The 20432-nt window shown below is 37.7% G+C and overlaps 1 protein-coding gene across 3 annotated transcripts in view; it reads left to right on the top strand.

Annotated features, from left to right (window-relative positions):
* LOC136883481 (zinc finger FYVE domain-containing protein 1) overlaps window positions 1–20432 on the top strand; it is a 76560-nt gene that overhangs the window by 31983 nt on the left and 24145 nt on the right. Inside the window, exons 6-9 of one of the 3 annotated variants that reach the window (XM_067155820.2) lie at window positions 3724–3861; window positions 3942–4059; window positions 10766–10936; window positions 15700–15856. In XM_067155820.2, coding sequence (XP_067011921.1) covers window positions 3724–3861; window positions 3942–4059; window positions 10766–10936; window positions 15700–15856 — 584 coding nt within the window. Of the gene's footprint in view, window positions 1–3723; window positions 3862–3941; window positions 4060–10765; window positions 10937–15699; window positions 15926–20432 lie in introns of all 3 variants that reach the window. The other 2 variants (XM_067155818.2, XM_067155819.2) reach the window with 2 other exon arrangements.

Raw genomic sequence — 20432 nt, 5'->3', positions numbered from 1 at the left:
GTACCAACCCTTGCCGCGTTACAAAATTTTCTATGGCCCGTTACTGCATGCAGTTAACCTTGATTCACAGTTTATACCCTTCAAATGCCATGAAAAAAGAACTATTCCCAAAATGTATCCAAGAAAGTGCATTTACAGTATTCAAGTAATGCACTCGGATATCTCACTGGCAAACATAACCTCACGCAACGAAAGAAAGAAAAAAAAGACGAGGAGAAATCTATACTGGCTCCCATGTGCAAGTGCTTTATTAATTGGATTACTATACTTTATGCATTTTAGATGCCTTGTATTTACAAAGGAAGTACCCGATGCCCTTAAAATCGAACTTTTCTATGACTCTATCCTTGTACGATTTCCCGCCATGGTACTTCTCTCGTACTTCAGAAATGTAAACACTTGCCGTGTCACAAAGTATTCTAAGACTCATTAATACATGCAATCACCTCAATTCACAGTTTAAATCTTTCAGATGCCATGGAAAATACTATTTCCAAAATGTATCCAACAAGGTGCATTTACAATGTTCAAATAATGCACTTGGATAAATCGCTGACACACATAACCTCACGCAATGAAAGAAAAAAAAATCACACAATTCAAAGACGAGGATAAATTATGTGCCGGTCCCCCTGTGCAAATGCATTATTTTTTGGATTTATGTACTGTTTGCTTTTTTATATGCTTTGTACTGGCATGGAAAGTGCCAGATGCCTTTAAAACATTCTGGTTTATCGAACTTTCCTATGACGAGGGGATAAAGTTTCTCGCTTCCATCCCATGTGCATTGCAACGTACTACTGTGACCCATTTAAAACCATAAGACCGTTTGGGCTTGCATTAAAATAAAGCAATGCAGTTTCACCGGCAATGACAATATTGTTCGGTGCCTACGAATTTATTCTCTGAGCTACGCTTGTCAACTGTCGGCATCGCCAGTGTTCGCGGATTCTGTTTTTCCGCACACTGCCTGTTGCGTGATATTACAGCGTTCCTTAAAAGGTCGAATACAAAAGAATTCAGATTTCATTCAATTTAGCAATCGTGAAGCGCACTGTACACCCAACGAAGTGAGTGTAAGTGCGGAAAGCTACCCTTCCACGTTCCCGAACGCGCATTCTATTATGACGCGGAGCAGATAAATTTCGAGTAGAAATTACTCTGTAACATACTATTGTTTTAAAATGTAAAGGCAGTTTCGAATTAAAAGTCTGAATTTCGGTAATGGGGCAGACATTGTACTTTGAATTACGAATTATCCGTATTTCGAATTAAACAATTTAAATAACATGCAAAACTGTACCTCATGTTTCCGGGAACGAGAGCTTCTTCGAATTAGGTGGGATTTTGAATTAACTGATTTCGAATTATCGAGGTTCTACTGTACTGTGAATTTTCTGAAGATTAAAACATGGTTAATCATGAATATTTGAGCGTTTAAAACCAAAATGGATCCTCTTCTTATACATCATTAAGACTAACGGCCTTGAGTGTAAGCACAATCGTCCAAGGGGGTTGTTTGTTCCATTCCCATAGCATGAGTTCAAGATAGTAAAATCACTGTCAGTTATTTAAAACAGAAGTGTGAATGTATCAAATATGTTAAAATATGTACGGTTGATATATCTGAAAGTCGTAGAAAAGAAAATGGGGCTTCTTGTGGAAACGTTGTGAATGATAAAATGTTGTGTCAAAGCTAGCTGATATCAGTAATTATGTTGGTGCGGTAATCAATTGGATCCAAAAGACGGTCAAGTGGGTGTTATTAACCCCGTTGAAACATTTGTTGGAAGAAATTATAGAGTTTTTTCCTCGTACGGTGGGTGTTAAGTACGTCGGGCTGTTATAATACTAGGAGTGGAAAGCTCAGTCAAGCTAGTGTTGCTGGATCGTACTTAACACGCACCGTACGAGGAAAAAACTTGATCATTTCTTCCAACAATGGAGACGTCACCACTTGAAAGGTTTCGTAGATAACAAGTATGGCAACATTAAATGAGTATGAATAATAAAAAAATTGTTAAAACACTACTTAAGGAAGTCTCTTTGAGACATGTTGAAAAACATATAATTAGAACCCCACATAAACACTGCAAGACCTTATCTTCTTGTTTCCGTTATTATAGGGGGCTACGCTTGAAAATAAGTTATGTTGTTGCTTGTATATAAATGCTTACAATAATTTGGTGAATAAACATATGATATTGAGTGTTAGAATATATGGTTGTATGGAGGAGGAGACTCTTTTAAGTTTGATTGGAACGATGTGGTCTTGATTGTGGAAAACGAGGACCCCTCATCTTGTGCTTGATGATGCACTCATACCCTGCCATGCGGTGAGCAGAGGTACTTCTGTGGAATTGTGACTCCTGTACCCTCTTGCGAGGAGATTGTTCTGTATGGTATAGTTGCTCATACTTCCTTGTTGTCCAGCATTGAATTCATTAGCGATTTGCTGCACTCTGGATCTGTCTATTATCTCTTACTATCCGAGTTAGCTTCGTCATCAACACGTTGTACTCCACAGCAGGTGACTCTGGTGGTGGTTTAATTTCCTGTATCTACATACCCGTGGAACACGACATAGTAGCCCGTGGCAGGCCAAGTGCCTCCATGACTTAGGAGATGGAATGACTCATACGCCTGGCAATGATAATCTACCAGGTGTATACATAAGTTTTTTCAGGTTTTTGTGGTAAAGAAAACACACAATTTTCAAGCAAAATTCATTTTTTGTTTATTCAAAATATTGACAATCGGCTTCTACACACATCGCCCATCTTTCAGCTAAGTTATGAATACCATACCAGAAAAACTGCTTGTCTTCTGCAGCAGACCATTCGCCGACTCATTTTCCAACTTCCTCTAAATTGCTGAAGTGCTGCTCTGCGAGTACGTGCCCAATTGATGTGAAGAGGTGATAGATGATGCCAGGTCGGGGAAGTACAGCGGGTGTGGAAGGATGTCCCATCCAAGTGTTTTCAAAGTGTCTTTTGCTGGTTTTGCTGTGTGAGACGGCGCATTGTTGTGTAACAAAATCATTTTGCCATGTCTTCTGGCCCATTCCGGTCGTCTTTTGATCAATGCGTGATTTAAATGAATGATTTGTTGGCGATAGCATTGTGGATTAACGGTTTCGCCGGATTTCAAGAGTTCATAATACACAATACCGCTACCAGAGCACGCACTGTCTTTCACATTGAAATCACCATGTTTAAATTGTCTAAAACATGTCTCACATGTTCTAATAGACGGAGCGTGTTCACCATATATTTCTACCAGCAAACGATGACTTTCCACAGCCTTTTTTCTTTTGATTAAATAAGAAAAGCAATGCGTGCAAATGTTCTTTTTCAGGCACATTACCACACAGACACTAGTGCTTGGCGGACTCAGCTTGTGTGTTTTGGTAGGTTAATGTCAGATGAACAAACTGACGTACGTGTCAAATTCATACGCTGCGTACTGTTTGCTGGCACCATCTCTTAGTGAAACTAGAAAAGACTTATGCATGCACCTGGAGTAATCAGGCATGTGTTGATCTCGTGTCTTGCCCATCCTGTGGTCATCTGTTTCTCACCTGGCCAGTACAAGGTCTGACAGTGTTGCATTCTTTTCCTACACTATCCTGTTACATGTACCGGGTGAACACAACACCATTTTGTCAAAATGTCAGCTATGTCTAATTCAGTTGCTCATGAGTGTATATCTTGTTTTCTGCAGATACCAGCATCAGTTTGAGAACTGCATGTACATCTGCAAATTATGTCACAGTAACGGCAAGGAAGTGATAGTTCACCCGAAGCTTACGTCTACAGCGGACACATCGTGGTTTGGGCTGGCAAAGTACGCATGGTCAGGGTGAGTATGTTTTTGCTTTACTCTGTTTTCAAGTATCTGGCATAAAGCAGTTCACTGAATACTTTATGTTGCATTTGTAGGTATGTAATAGAGTGCCCCAACTGTGGAGAGATCTACCGCAGCCGCCAGTACTGGTATGGGAACAAGAATCCAGAAGACTCTGCAGTACGGACGGAGATTCAACACGTTTGGCCTGGGGTTGGTAATCTGCAGTAGATGACTTTCCTTTCTGAAAAAGCAACTGATTCCCTTAAAAATGTTCAAATTTCAAAAAAAAATTATAGCATGACTTTTAAAAGGTTCTGGCAGTTAGTGTATATGGTTCATGGTACATAATAATGGACCTATGTAAATATTATCAAGAATGCTGGTTTGTAGCTGAAATCTTTGGCTTTGTTTGCTGAAAACCTCCAAGCAGTTGAATGTTGATTCACCAACTCACTCTCTGTATACTTCAAGTGTGTCTGCAGTCAGTGCAGTGGTTTTTCATGTATAGAAAACTGTGATATTGAAGAAATACAGATTTTCTTATCCATATTAAAAATACGACACTGATGGCTACCAATTTTATAGAGGGTAATCAGTGCTAATCTTGTCTGGGTTTTTTGTTGAATAGTCATCATTAAGGTCTCTAGTTCAGAGGGTTCCAGGTTTAATGGCTGGCTGGGCTGGGGATTTCAGCAGTGTCTGGTTAATTCCTCTGGTTTGGGCATCAGGTGCACTTGTTAATCTTAATACACACCTCTTCATTCACACTATAAACCACCAGTGCATTAGTGACTACATCCCTTCTTATTGGGTTGGCATCAGGAAGGATGTCCAGCTGTTAGGCTGGACCAGGCCCACATGTGTGATGCACATCACATCTGTGACCCTACCCTGTTGTGAGAAAAGAATGTTAGTTTTCTTCTAGGAAGTGGTTACTACATACAGGAATTGTACTGTGTTGCTGCATACATAATGCTCACTCATTAATCGTCATTGTAATTTCCCTTTTGTCATATGAACTTAAGTTGGGAAATATAGTTCAGTTCCATTTTACCTTTTAACCTCTTCCCTCCTCTTCATTCTTCACTGTGTTTGATCAGAAAGCTTTCAAATAGATTTTGAGTATCCATGCAACATGCTATTAAGACCAGTGTGTTTTTTATATCATTATTTGAATATTACTAGAAAATAAGTTAACATATTACTCTTGTTTATGAAGTAATTTTAGGGACTCCCTAGCCAAGGTGGTAAAGGCATACTCTGTTCATCTGAAAGGACGTTGATCAGAAAGTAAAATATTATGGAACAAAAATTTCCACTTCTGGTGGGGCCCACAGTGAGATTCATTCAGCCTTCACCAAAAATGACTACCTAGTTAGTTCCTTGGCGGCAGAAGGTGGCTGGGCAAAGAGCTAGCCACTCAAACTCACTTAGCCTCAAGATTGCAGATAGTAAAAGCCTTTACATTCCTCTCCTCCTAGGGCTTGCATGGCTTTTCTGTTTGCTTTCCTTAAGAAGTACAGTAGAAGTCCGTTATAGCGAGAATTCATAAGAGCGAAAAATTTACTCGCTATAACGGATTGTCGTTATATCCGATTTTTGTATAAAAGTCGGAAAACCCTTCATGCACTTTAAAATCGGTATGAAATGGCAATCATTTTGTTCAAAACTTGCGTTTCCGCAGATGATATCCACACTATGGCATACTTGTTTGTTATTTTTCGTAATCAGATACGGTACTACGTGAAAGTGTATATTTAATTTCAGTCTGAAAAACTATAGTACCGTATTTCTCCGAATTCAAGATGAATCCCACTTTTTTCTTCAAAAATTTAAATCAGGCTCAAAAAAGAAGTTTGTAAAATCATATGAATGCCTTGTTGTACAGTAGGCCTACGCATTTTTAGATGCCGAACATTGACTTTCGTCACGCCATATCTTTTTTTTTTTTTTTTTTTTTGGCTACAATTATTCTTTATTTCACGGGTTTAAGGACCATTAACTTAACATTGGCATCATAATACCAAAGAGAACTCGTTGAAAATTTTCCGGCAATACCTATTCCATGCGTCTCTACAATACAACGATCCATCAGGAAATTATTCTCGCTGTCTATAAAACTGTTACTTTTACGCAGCGTCAGATATAACCGGCTACCGCTACACGCACGTCTCGCTTGTCGGGTTCGGCCAAATTCAGCGGCTAGCGATGTATAGGCCTAATCATTAACATTGAAAGTCAACGAACGAGTTTATTGCGCCACGGTATGGCCATTCCGCCCTTGCGTTTTTCGTGCACATACCTTACAATTTCATCTTGGACTTCTGTATAAAGAGTCCTTGTTGCGGACCACTGAATGCATTTTTTGTACAGTGCACATTTTTTAGCTCTTTGTCTTCACGCTAATGCCAAATATTGGCTTTAGTTAGGCCTATGTTGTATTTTCTTGCGGCTGCACAATTATTCTACATATTCCCAGTATTTAATAAACATTAACTTAAAATTAGCATCATAATATCGACTAGAACCCGTTGAAAATTTGCCGGCAATACCTTTTCCACGTATCTTCACAATACGACTATCCATCACGAAAATATTCCTGCTGTCTATAAACCTTAATTTTACTAAGCGTCAAGTACAATAGACGCGTTTTGACTCTGCCACTGAGTAGCCATGGCTTTTCTAAGAATTCGAAGGGTTGCATGTTTTGATGCCATTCTGCAGATTTGAGAAACACACAGGCACTGTACAACCGGTTGTCGCGGCTAGCGATGTGTAATAAAGAGGTGGTCGTTTATTGTCAACAAGTTCTGAGCGCGTGTGATAAGAAGCAGTGTGGTTACTGCAGTAGTTGCCAGTGGTATCCATTAACTTACTGTTAGGCCGCTAATGCAATAACCCTTGAGTTTTCGCATGAGATTCTGAGAAAAAAAAGTCTTGGATTCGGAGAAATACGGTATCACTCCAGAGATTTCTGTGGCATACACCTCAGCTTTCTTCTTCAAACAGCGTCACCTAACCTAAGCGTATATGTAGCCTATCATGAAAACATATTTGAAACACATGTAGAGAAATAACCTCCTAGCGAAAAATTTACATGTAAATAGCCGTAACTAGATGCGAGAAGATATGAAATATCCTCTGAAATCAGTTATCTACTCTGCCATATCTTGAGGTGTATCACATTCTTACGTCATTTCCGTATATAACATTAAAATTAAGATATCGTTTACTTCAGTCTTTATTTTTAACGAGTTAACAACTGCTATCCGCCACGTTATTTACGCATTTATTACGAAAACGTGTTATCCTCTTTCATTTCGAATTTTCTTTAGAGAACAGCAGTCGATGGGTATTACTAATCAACTCCAACATCGCCTTTGAATGTCAACGAGAGAGCTCGCAAATGCACAAAGTGAGAAAACTATACCGGTACCGTACCGAAGATGATCGATCGCATTTTGTTGCAAATGTTTCAGTTTTCTTATTCAAAAAGCGTCACAAATCCTAACTTAACTGTACTATACGTACGATGAAAAAACACTTAAAGCGCCAGTAGAGAAATTATACCTTTCTCGCTATAAATTTTCATAATAGCCTTTCCGTAATTTAACCAGACGCGACAAAATATGAACTAACCTCTGAAATCAATCAAGCACTCTGCCATATCTCGAGGTGTATCCCATTCTTACTTAATTGCAGTATTTAGCCTCCAAATTAAGCGTCATTTGGTCAGCCTTAATTTTTAACGAGTTAACAACCGTTATCGGACACGTTATTTACGCATTTATTATGAAAATATGTTCTCTTTCATTTTGAATTTTCTTTACGGAACAGCTGTCGACGGATATTACTGATCGGCTCGGACATCGCCTTCGAATGTCGACGAGAGAAATCGCTAGTGCACATAGCGAGGAAACGATGCCGAAGGTAATCGATCGCATGCAATATCATCGCTGGGGTGCATAAATATCGGTAACGGAAAAATCGCGCGCGCTTAATCGCCCGTAATAACGGATGCGCCAGTGATAGGGTTCTCACTGCAACCGAAGGACGATACACAGTTTAATATAGGAATTTTGAAGGGACAGAAAAAAGCCGTCGCTATAACATAGTTCTCGTTGTATGCCGTACTCGCTATAGCGGGCTTCTACTGTAATTGTATGGAGAATTTACTGATTACTTAATTAGTAAGGAGATTATTAGATTATGCAGCTAAAGAAAATTGAATATTGTTCTTGTATCAAAGTTATGTCTTTGAAGTATCAAGTTTCATGATTATTTCAAAATGTAATCATATTTTTACATCATGGTATCTATTTTTGTGGTTTTTGTAAAGAGCAGGGTGCTTGAATTTTGTTCTGCTGATGTTCTTTTACATCCTGTTACACAAGGCTGGCATAATTGAGCACTTTCAGATACCAGGGATCGAACCCAGTTGCTTGGGCCAGAAGGCCAGCACACTACAACCTGAGTCATTTAGTCTGGCATTCATTTTTCTCCAAATCAGATCTGTGGAGCTTCATACCTCATTAATTAATTTGAAGTCATGTAAAACTTCGGTTGAACTTGAGTTTCTCTTCTTTAGTAGCAGGGCCGATGACATCATAATCATCTTTGGTAGCAGTAATTTTTAAAATTTATTTTATGCCCACATTGGAGCACTGAAATCAATCTATATACAGTCAAGTCTTATGAATATTGGTTACAAATTTGGTTGATTTTTCTTCTTTTGTTCCCAGAAATGTTTCATTCTCTCTGACCTGGCTGCCCGTTCTTTGTCAGTTATGTTGTACTGTTTGCGTGTATAGGTCTTCAGTTGAAGTCTTACGTCGTTATTTCTCAGGATCCTCTTCTCTGTTTTCAATTTGTTGAAATCTCAAGTCTAATTCATTTAAATCTTCTTGGACTTCTTTGAACCAGTGATTTTTAGTTTTACTTTTCGAAAAGTAGTTGAATAAATGTTTGAGTATCCTAGTCTCTGGTAGTCGTGATATGTGACAGAAAAAAGCAACTCTTCTTTTCCGCATTGTATCTATTATAGACTCAGTCTCCTGGTATACAATTTCATTGGGTAGTAATCGCCATTGTCCATCTACTTGGAGTTTTTGTTCAGAATTGTTCTAATGATTCGTCTGTCTATTTTCTATAATTTATCTGTAGTTGATTTCACATTCAAATTGAATAAGGTTTCACTAGCATAGGTTGTTTCAGGCTTAATAACGGAGTTGTAGTGTTTAAATTTTGCATTTATCGGAGAGAGATTTCTTCTTGTAGGTTGGCCAAGTAATGTGTTATGCTTGTTTTAATTTGGTAATTGTATTTTCAACTGATATTTTCTCTTTTAAGTTCCAAGTTATAATCTCTCCAAGATATGTAAATTTATTAACAATCTTAATTTGTTTGTTATTGGTCAGTGTGATAGGTGATGTTTCCACTTTGAAGGATGGCATCATTTCTGTCATTTCAAAGGAGATTTGTAATTCAATTTTTGCTGCTATTTGTTCTAATTCTTCAATTTGGAGTTTAGCCTCTTCCACACTACTTGCAAGTAGCGCAAGGTCATCTGCATATGCTAGACAATTGACTTTGATATTTTTGCCAATCTTGATGTTTGGCTGACATTTCTTAGACCATTCTTGCATGACTTTCTCCAATGCACAGTTAAACAGTATTGGTGAGAGACCATCCCCTTGTCGAAGTCCAGTCCTGATTTCAAATGATTCAGACAACTCTCCTCGGAATTTAACTTTTGCTGTAGTGTTCTTGAGGGTAACACCAATGAGGTTAACGAGTTTCTGGTGTAACCCAAATTCTGTAAGGATTTTAAGTAATGACTCACGATGAATACTGTCGTATGCTTTCTTGAAGTCAACAAAAGTGATAACTAGCTTTTTTTTTTCATTCTTTGATGGTTCATAATCCACTTAAGACTAATGATTTGGTCAGGACAACTTCTTCCAGGTCGAAATCCCCCCTGATACTCTCCAAGTTCTTGGTCGAGCTGTTCTTGAATTCTCGTTAGGATAATTCTAGACAGGATCTTATATGTGATATCAAGTAGAGAGATCCCTCAGTAATTATTTGGATCCAGTCTATCGCCCTTTTTGTGTATTGAATGAATTATAGCTGTATTCCATTCTGCAGGCAGTTTTTCAGAGTTCCATATGTCTATGATATGTTTGTGTAGGTTCTGAAGTGTTTGGTTATTTGCATTCTTCCACAGCTCTGCAACCACTTGATTTTCTCCTGCAGCTTTATAATTCTTGAGCCAATTAATTGCTTGAAATACCTCATGGAAATCTTGTGGAATAACCTTGTCTAAGCGTGTTTTATTTTTTTGGATCAGGTGAAAATTCTAGGTATTCTTTTGGGTCTTCAGCATTTAGTAATTCTTTGAAGTGATCAGCTAGAATTTTGGCATTCTCCTGATTATTGTGTGCTAGTTGTCCTTGTCTGCTTGTCATCATGAGTGAAGGTGGAGTATATCCTGATCCATATTGTTTAAATGTCCTGTAGCAGTATATATAAATAATAATAATAATAATAATAATAATACTGTATGGCTGTTGCTAGTCCCTTGTAAAGCAGACCCTCCAACAACGGTGGGGGGCATCTGCCATGTATAGGAAACTGCGTGTTTTGGTGGAGTAGTGTTATGTGCAGTGTATGAGTAGCAGGGATATTGGGGACAGCACAAACACCCAGCCCCCAGGCCAAGGGAATTCATCACTTACGATTAAACCCCAGACCCAGCCAAGAATTGAACCTTGGGCCTTCTGAACCGAAGGCCACTACCCTGACCATTCAGCCAAGGAGACTGATCTTCTTTGGTAACCATTGAATACTTATTTATTGTAAAACTACTATTATTTCAAAATTGAAACGTTGTTCACCTAATGCTTTTTGTTTCCAGAGTAATTCGGCACTTCTAGCTACCCAGAATGCTGCTCAGAAAGTGCTCGATGGAGTATCATATATCTCTGAGGCTGTTGTTAGCGTCGGTTCCCCGCCGACCCGCATGCTATCTTCGTGGGTTGCAGACCAGATTGCTCCTAAGTATTGGAGGCCAAATAATGAAATAAAGGTACCTGCTGTTATTAGATATAACTGTTGTTTACTTATTTAGTAAACCATGTGAATATTGTATATCAGGGCGCAAAATTTCCAGGCGCCAGGTCACAGTTTACAAGATATTAGAATTATTCCATATTGATGGTTTTCACTTTACAGAGGAAAAAATTTAATATGTCCTCCTATTCAGTACATAGAATAATTCCATCATTAGATGGAGTAATATAATTCAAACATGTTTCGACTCGTTTGAGCCGTCTTCAGTGAAATAAGGAGGGGTTAAAGTATTTACATAATACAAGCTAAAAATGTGCTAAAAACATAATGAAGGAACAAATGAAAACAAAAGAGACATGAGGGAATTAAAAAGAAATACAATACACAACATTTCTATCGTTAGATGGAGCAATAAATAACTCGTTGAGACAAATTCAATGAAAAAAAATTAATATTATACATAATTTAATCTAAAAAGTGTTTTAAACCTAAGAAGTAGGGAATGAAACCAAATAATACAGACGGAAACGAACAATAAGTGCTTATAGCGAGGTTGCAGACCTCTTAGTCTAAAAATTTTTGCACTTTGATACAACTAAAAAACAGGATGAAATCACTGTGTTGAAAATTAAGAACTGACGGTCTCTCTGTGTAGAGTCACCATCACCACCAATGGCTAGGAGGGGAGCGAAAAAGCACGAAAATTCAAGTTTGAGAATCCCTTGTTTATGTATTTTTGGTAAAGCTCTGGCTGGACCAATACTTTAATAAAAATAGTAATTTAGATGAAGTCTCGGACATTAACAGCCGCATAATTGAGCAAATCCCCAAACTAATTGCTAAATTTGGAATTAATGCTAATAATTTCATGAAGGTTTTCCATTATAAACATGCTTTCAATCCTCCCGTAGCAACAGCAGCAACAGTAGCCACACCCACAACGCTTCCTACCGTTGCATCCTCCCCATTGGCCGACAACTCGCGCAATGTCCCGCCTCCCTTCCCCTCAAATTAGTCGATGTATTGACCAACAAGCAAGAACGAATGTTCATATGCATGAATTGTTTTTATATATTGTATTTATCTTGTACATATATATATATATAAGTTAGTTTAAGTAAAGACATATTTTATAAACTAATTTTAAGACCTTCAACATAATATTTTAGACATACAGTTGCAATATTGTACAGAATGACATATACGCCAGTTCACGCTAAGACGTGCCCCATTTATATGTGACTAAATGTACATCATCATCATATAGCATTCCTTTAACAACACAATCTTAATCAAAGCTTCATTATATAAATATGTATGTATGGTTCAGCTGAAGATGACCTTGTATATGAGGTCGAAACCGGTCCTGTAGTTTAATATATGCAGTGGATGAGTATTGATTGGTGGAAATCCTCTCCTATTTTTAATTGTGCAATTCGTCAATACGGAAATGAAGATTATAGATTACGATATCCCTTCCCCTCACCACTACCTTCCCCGTCTCCACGACCGCATTCATACAACACACGCAGCAGTAAGTCAGTTACCATCAAACCTCAGTAAACAACCAAGGGACCAGTTCACACACGGGTAAGCATGTTCTGTTATCTCCTTACAGTGCTACAGTCTTTAAATTTCCAATAGCTGACACTCATATTATTTCCCCTTTTTCTTCTTTTACAGGATACATCCGTTTTAAATTTCACATAGTAGATCAGTAATTCTCCGTTAGGAGAACAACGTCAACACACTACTGCACAAATGATAACTGAAACACAACGCAAGGAATCCCATAAAGGCTAATTTACGCCGATCTGGACGATGTTTTATCACCAGTGAACTTAGTTTTTCAACCATCATATGTGATTTTTAACGTTTATCATCATGTTTATTCTTAAACAGCAACATAGTTTATAATAAGAGCTCACCCTGATATGAAAAACTGATTTTATCATAAACAGTCTAATACAATCGAGCGTAGATATATTGGACAACGATTTTTAAGAACATCTAATTACTATATATTATTTTTAACATTTCAAGCCATCCATTCCATTTTTACATTTTAAACAGTTTTAATGATCAATTTTTGTTTTAATAGACACAAATAATCTTATTGATTATTTTTAAAGTGTTAAATTCATATATTTTTATCAATGTATATTAGACATTCTTTTGTGATATACGACAGGATCAGGGCCCTGACCCACCAATGATTTATGTTACCTATTGCTGATGATGCTCACTAAGATTGAGTGAAACATGTCCAATTTGTAATTAAAATGGTTTCATCCTAATTATAAGGATTTTGTGTATTGGAAAGGTGGTTTTTTAAATATAATAATTTATTACTCTGAACTCCAATACGGTTGTAAAATGAGATTTATAACTTGTAATTCTCCAAGATATTTAAATTAAGTTACAATTTTGATTTTATTACCATTTATGGTAACTTCCTTTAGTTGTATTGGTTTTTTGGGCATAATTTCTGTTTTTTCAAACTATAATTTGAGGTCAATTTTATTTGCAATATTTTGAAGTTCTGTTGTCTGGGATTTTTGCTTCTTTTATGTCAACTGCTGGTAATGCTAAATCGTTGGCAAAACCCAGGCGGTTTGTTTTGATTTTTCAGCCAATCTTTATTTTTGGAGGAAATTTCCTAAACCATTCCCTCATTACCATATCTAGAGCACAATTAAATAATAGTGGTGAGAGCCCATCTCCCTGCCATAATCCAGTTTTAATTTCAAATGACTGATATTTCACCCCTAAACTTCGCGTTTGATTTGGTGTTAGTAAGAGTTAGTTTTATCATGTTTATTAATTTGGGTTGTAGTCCAAGGTGTCTTAAAATTTTAAATAGAGCTTGATAGTTTACTGTACTAAATCTTTCAAAATTCATATTTATGTCATGACATACTTTCTGAGTGCACTACTTCTTGGCATCACATACAGTAGCAGTCCATTTCTTGGTTTTATAATATGAGCAAACCCATCACAACCTTATTTGCCTGTTGGGAAGATATGTGACTCGAGATTACAATTTATTGCATGAGAAACATTGAAATAACTATTTTCCTGCTTTACATCAAACTGCGCTTGTTTGTTCTTCAAACTGGCAATAAAGTTGGATGACGCCATGCTGTTACTCAACTGCCGCTTTGTTGAAAGAAACTATACTATTTCAAAACAAACTTCAAGATGCTTGTATGTGATCAAGGTTCCTCTTTTGGGAAACCTTACTATTAGTGCCATCTAGTGATTATAGAAAGAACTATGTCAAGTTAAATGAAGCATTAATTATATCAACGCTGACACTTCTCACTATAAACAGTCAGTGCCTGCACCTGGTTGGGTCACGGAGCTGTCAGCTTCAGCTTGCATATAGGAGATAGTGGGTTTGAACCCCACTGTCGACAGCCCTGATCTTGGTTTTCCATTTCCCCTTTCATAACAGGCAAATGGTGGGGCTATACCTTAATTAAGGCCATGGTCAATTTCTTCCCGCTCTTAGCCCTTTCCTGTCTTATCGTCACTGATCATCGTCGGTGCTACAGGAAAGAAATTTTAAAAATAAATAAAATTAAAACAACATTTCTGAGTGGTCATATAAGTAATGTTTGCACTCAAGGAGTTAACAATTAAGAAGTGATGACCGGACCGTATACCCCGAGCAAACTCGAGCATCTCCAAAAACCAATGAAACAGTTCACTTTCTTGTTCAGAAAAAAGAAAACATGAAGATCTTTTTCTGTTAAGAGGAAATTCAACAAAGATTGGTTACATTATTTTGAATGGTTATAAGACAATATGAGTCTCGCACTGTGCAAATATTGTAAACAGACTCCATCCAGTAAACAAGAAATGGCAAAATAAGGATGTCTTGTAAAGCTTGTTCCTTGAATCATATTTGTTTTAATTTTAAGTTATTAATCCTTTAGCATGACAGACTAATATATACAAAGGACTTGTGCAGTTTGGTGTTGTTGACGATAGTATTCACTTTGCTATTTACATTTTGTAATTTACAAGTTTCTTAGAACAGTATCAAAATGTAAGTTTGCAACAATTGGCTAGTTCCATACATTTGTATACATAGGGGTATGTCTTATTTCTCCTTGGCTGAATGGTCAGCGTTGAGGCTTTCTTTTGAGAGAGCCCCGGGTTCGATTCCCAGCCAGGTCGGGGATTTTAATGGCGTCTGATTAATTCTTCTGGCTCGGGAACTGGGTGTTTGTGCTTGTCCCAAGGTGTTCCTCTTTGTATTCAGACAACATGCTACACTACCAACAACTACAGAAACACATGATAGTGATTACATCCCTCCGTATAGGGTCAGCGTAAGAAAGGGCATCCAGCCATAAAACAGGGCCAAATCTAGATGTGCGACACAGTTTACACCCGCAACCCCACAGGTGTGGGAAAAGGGGAGGAAGAAGTGGCATGTCTTATTTAGTTCAGTGCCCTGCTGTCTTTACATTTTGTGGTAATCTGTTGTAGGTAGAGAATAAAACCTAAAAATTACAATACCTGTCGCTATTACTACCATATTTTATTTTTCAGAAGGCTAAACACCATCATATTAACAATGTGAGTACCAGAAAAATTACCTGGCTCCTAGGTTGAGTGCTGGCTCCTAGATTTAAAAACATTTGTCATTGCCTGCTGTAATACCAATACTAAAATGAAAGAACGATTACTATTGAAGGCATGTGAATTCAGTGAATCCATTGAATCCATTACTATTCATCAGCTGATTTATGTTTCTTTGTGTCATAGCATTGCCACAAATGCAAGAAAGTGTTCATGGCGACTGCAACCAAGCACCACTGCCGGGCTTGCGGGGAAGGTTTCTGCGAAGAATGCTCTAGCAGAGCAATGCCTGTTCCAGAACGTGGTTGGATGACTCCGGTTCGAGTGTGTGACTTCTGCTACAGTAAGGGTGAGATGTTGCCACCAGTCATCTCCTTCTCCACATTGCTCCGTAACACTTTTTCGCGTTCCAGTAAGTCGACCAGAGAAAATGTGTTTTCTGGTCTGGATGTTGCATGTAGTCTCGTCTTCGTTGTCACTAACAGGCTTTCTCACTATGGTTGTGAGTGAGTGGTATGTAGTGTAATTACTTATTCACTGTCATTAATATGGAGTTTGTAGGAGTTTGTAACTAGAAGAACTTGTTCTATAAAGGCCTTATTATTATTGTCGTTTTTCAGTGATGTGACACAGACCACTCGCAGCAAAATTCCATGATCTTTTATTATTGTTCATTTGGTTATTGATGAATTATAGACTTGCAGGGCATTAACGTGACTTGTATTTGTTGGGACAGTGGCTTTGAGATACGACTATTAATAAATTTTATTGCAGTCATTGACCTTAAAATGAAATTACTTTAAATTACATAAAGAGTACACTTGAATCGTTGATTGCAGAAAGGGCTTAAGTTCACATTTTAATGAAAATTAGTTAAGACTATTTTTCAGAACCCCTGAAGATAGATGCATCATTGAGCACAGAAAGGAATCAGAGTCCGGCATGTCTAATGTATCTACACTCATTTTTCTGTTGAGTGCAGAAAGGTCTGCAGTCCAGGACTGAAGTACTTTTCTGGAATCAATTGTTGGCATCCATGTAAATTAAATTATTTACTCTCTTATAATAATACTCTGTTTCATTGTTGGTCTTTCTTACTTTGTAATTTAATTGTTAGTTATAATTCTGTTTCAATAGGTGATCGATAATCAACTTTCACTTTCACCAGTTCAAATTCTGTTCTCTTAAGGTATTTTCGTGGCATCTCAATACATCAGAGGATTATATTCTCTTACATTCTAGCTACGATTATAAGAGCAACCCATCAAACTATCTACTCAGTTGTCTGTCCTGAAAACTATGTACCCATCAATACCAAAAAGATGTCAGTCAGTCTGGTATGTTCCAGAAGAAGAACAATCCCAACAATCCTGGTGCTCTATTCTTTAGTGGCCAACAGTGGAATAAACAATATGCGGGTGAATCATGCTTGGATGCTGTAGATTTGTTCTCTTTTGTATTAGCGATTTATGTTGGTGTTTTTATATTCCTCGAATTCTGTAGGAGATATTCAACATTGAACATTCCTGTGTAAAAATGTTTGTGTTCAAGATAATACTTGGTATTAGCATTGATCATTGGTAGGGACCTGAAAAATTAGGTATTATTAATTTTAACGATTCCAAGTTTATGAAGTGCAATTATTGTCCTTGGTTCACACACAATACAAATTCATTGTCCAAACGAAAGCATTGTCAGTACTTCGGCATTGCTTTTTTTAAAAATTGCACTGTCTGTCTGTAACCACTGTGTTGTACTGAGAGAGCACGCGCTCGCTATCTACATTGTTCGTTGGGGTCCACAACAACTCAAGACAGTATTTAGCAAATATGCTGAACTCTGTCTGGACTGCAGTTAATGCAAGCATGACATCACATTTTTCACTTTCTTTCATCTGGGTTTGAATTGCATGTTTCCAAGAACAGTAACCAGACCAGATATCGAAACCGACTTTCAACTTATTAGATCGTGTTACGTACATTTAGTACCTGTTGAAGAGATATTAAGTACAGAACCTCCCAACGCAGTTGTGGGTTTGGATTCCACTGGTGTCCGGTTGGCCATTTTTGTTCTGTATTTAATATCTCTTCAACATGTACTAAATGTACGTAACACGACCTACTAAGTTGAAAGTCGGTTTCGATTACAATGTGATCGTGAAAATTCAATATTCATAGACCAGATATTGTTTCGTGAGAGATCTGTTACTCCAGGCAATTTCTCAAGCTCATCTAATTTATCATTGTTATTCAAAATTATTCAAAATTATATTTCTTGGATACAAACCTTGAGAAATTGATACAAAATGCTTATGGTTGGGGTCTTTAGCTTTTAATGTGGCTAGCTTGCACTGTGAAGAATGAGCAGCTTTGACAAATATGTCTCTGCATGCAGCCTGCTGTAGAGGAGTGAGCTTAGTCAAAGCATCATTAGTTGCCACGGAAAAATTCCCCTCACAAATGAAGGTAAAACTGGCGTCAAAGTTATGCAGTTTGGGGTAAAGGAGATGAGAGATAGGATACCGAGAGCCTTCAAGTTCAGTAAGGAGGTCAACCAAGTCCAGCTGCATGATCTGTGACAAAAACCATGTGGGAGTGAAGCCTATTCACTTCTCGGTCACTCAGAGCAGTCAAGTGCTTAATACCACAGTTATTGATGTCTTTCATATCAGACATCTTGAAAAATGTAACATCAGTAAAGTAAGCACTCAAATACAAGACAGCCTGAAACCAGCTATTCCGTCGGCTTCCTTTGAAGCACCATACTTTGATATTAAGAATTGTAAGTAATTATATTTTCACTTTCTTGTGTTCAAAAATGCCTACTTTACCATCGCAACCATATGATTTAAATCTGTCATCGCTGCGACTCAGCTATTGCCATCCAAGCTGATCTTATGTGCCCAGCACTGTACATGCATTAAATGATCCCCTATGACCACACTTAATGATTCGTAACACCGGGTCATGTACGGGGCATTGTCACTAACAAACACTTTAACTGCATCTTATGGTATACTATAACTGCGCAGAGCTTCTAAGACAGCACGAGAGCAGTTTGTAGCATTTCCTGCATCAAGCTAGTTCACAGAAACAACGTGCAGCTCTCTTTTTGATCCAGCTGGGACTTGGAATATGATGATAAAAACACAACAGCCCATTCTATCTGTAGTTTCATCACAGAGTATGTTGATGTTGTTCCCCACTAGAGCCTCTGCTGTTCTTTTCTGGTGGTCAGGTGCAACTTCTAGAAAGAAGGAAAGAAAGAAAGAAAGACCTCAAATTATAACAATATAATTTAAAATTACTGGATCAATTGGGTAGGGTAAGATAGTTCGGTATGGAAATCGCACTCAAACCGCACCCGATCAATGAAATCGCAACTTACCCGGTAAATATACTTCACGTAGAGTTCTCACACATGGCAGCTCTTCATTTGAAAACTCGGTAATCCAGGCTCTTAGCTCTTTGCTTTCCAGCTTTTCTAGAGGTATATTTGCTCTGGCAAATACTTCAACTGTGGGTTTCGAAAAGTTATCTTTGGAAATTTTTCATTGTTTACAAGAAGCACAGAAGATTGCTTTCTTTGAGACGTACTAGCAGCAGGGGTTGAACTTTCGTTATCGCGTCGCTTACCCACGTGTTTTTTCAGATTTAACATGTTTCACAATGCTATCTTTTTTTTTTTCCCACCCAACTCGGCAATTACAATTCTTGCAAAACACTGTTGCTGAATCTGTGGCATATAAACCATCATTTGCATATTGCTGAACCATTTCATGCACAGCTTTTGTCGTGCACCCCTTAACCTAAACGATCGCTCGACTTTGTACTCTTCACTAGTTTCAATTTTGAACAATAGAAAAACAACTCTTCATCTATCTCGTTATTTCCGTGACACTCGATTTACATTTCGATAATAATCAATACAGATCTTATTCCCCTTGATATTCTCATTGTAAATATTGATTAAAGTCAGCAAGCAGCAATCGATTGGCTACTTTTCTTCATCGATCGGAACAGTCGAAAGATTTATGCATCATATTTTGAATATTTCTGACGATTTTGCCGAAATATGTTGTTTTCGCCAGTAAAATATTACATTTTCGCAGAATCCAATCCACACCAAAATCGCATATTCATACTCATTTTGTATTTTGGGTCACAATTTGCATTTTGTCGCACTTCTATTTATGTGTAAAGATGATTTTATTCCACATTAGAATTACCATAGGCTTGGGTTCACTACAAGATTCAAAAATTAGCATTTATCACAAATGCAATTTTTTTATTTTTAAAAATAATATTTGAGGTCCCTAATCATTAGTATAGCCCATGGGCCAACACTTTCACACATGCGTAACGACTGTCCTTTGTTTACTCGCTCGCAGCCTTCTCAGAAAAGATTTTCTACAGTAGTGCTCAGTGTTGCCAACCTCTGTACTTAGGAACTATGCTTCGATTGTTCCCCGTTCTTGTCGTGCAGATGGTTAGGATAGCATCTGGACAAGACGATTGGTCTGAACGGTTAGAAGCCATGAAGTGGCCCGAGACCTCTAGTTTCGTGAGGAAGCACGATTGGTCTGGACAGTTAGGATAGGATCTGGTGCTTTTATTGTGCTGCGGTTGGTAATGGATTATGATCAACATTCTTCACAGGAAGATCATCACATGCCTCTTTACATTGGCCAATAGGAATACAAGTAGCTACTTCAGAAATGAAAATGGCGTGTAATAATCTTAATTAGGTTATAGAAGTAAATGTGCTTTTGGGGGTGGGATGATGGGTTCCTGGACATCGCAATGAACACATCTCTCCTCTGAGACGCTCTCCAAGTAAGATTGCATTAATTTCCGCTTACTTATAACTATAGAAATATGTTGGCTCACAGGCTATATTAATCCCTAGCATTGCATTTT

The sequence above is a fragment of the Anabrus simplex genome, chromosome 11 (genome assembly GCF_040414725.1).
Source record: "Anabrus simplex isolate iqAnaSimp1 chromosome 11, ASM4041472v1, whole genome shotgun sequence".
Taxonomy (NCBI): Eukaryota; Metazoa; Arthropoda; class Insecta; order Orthoptera; family Tettigoniidae; genus Anabrus; species Anabrus simplex.
Note: the sequence above shows the minus strand (reverse complement) of the source record. Positions and strands in the feature narration are given on the sequence as shown.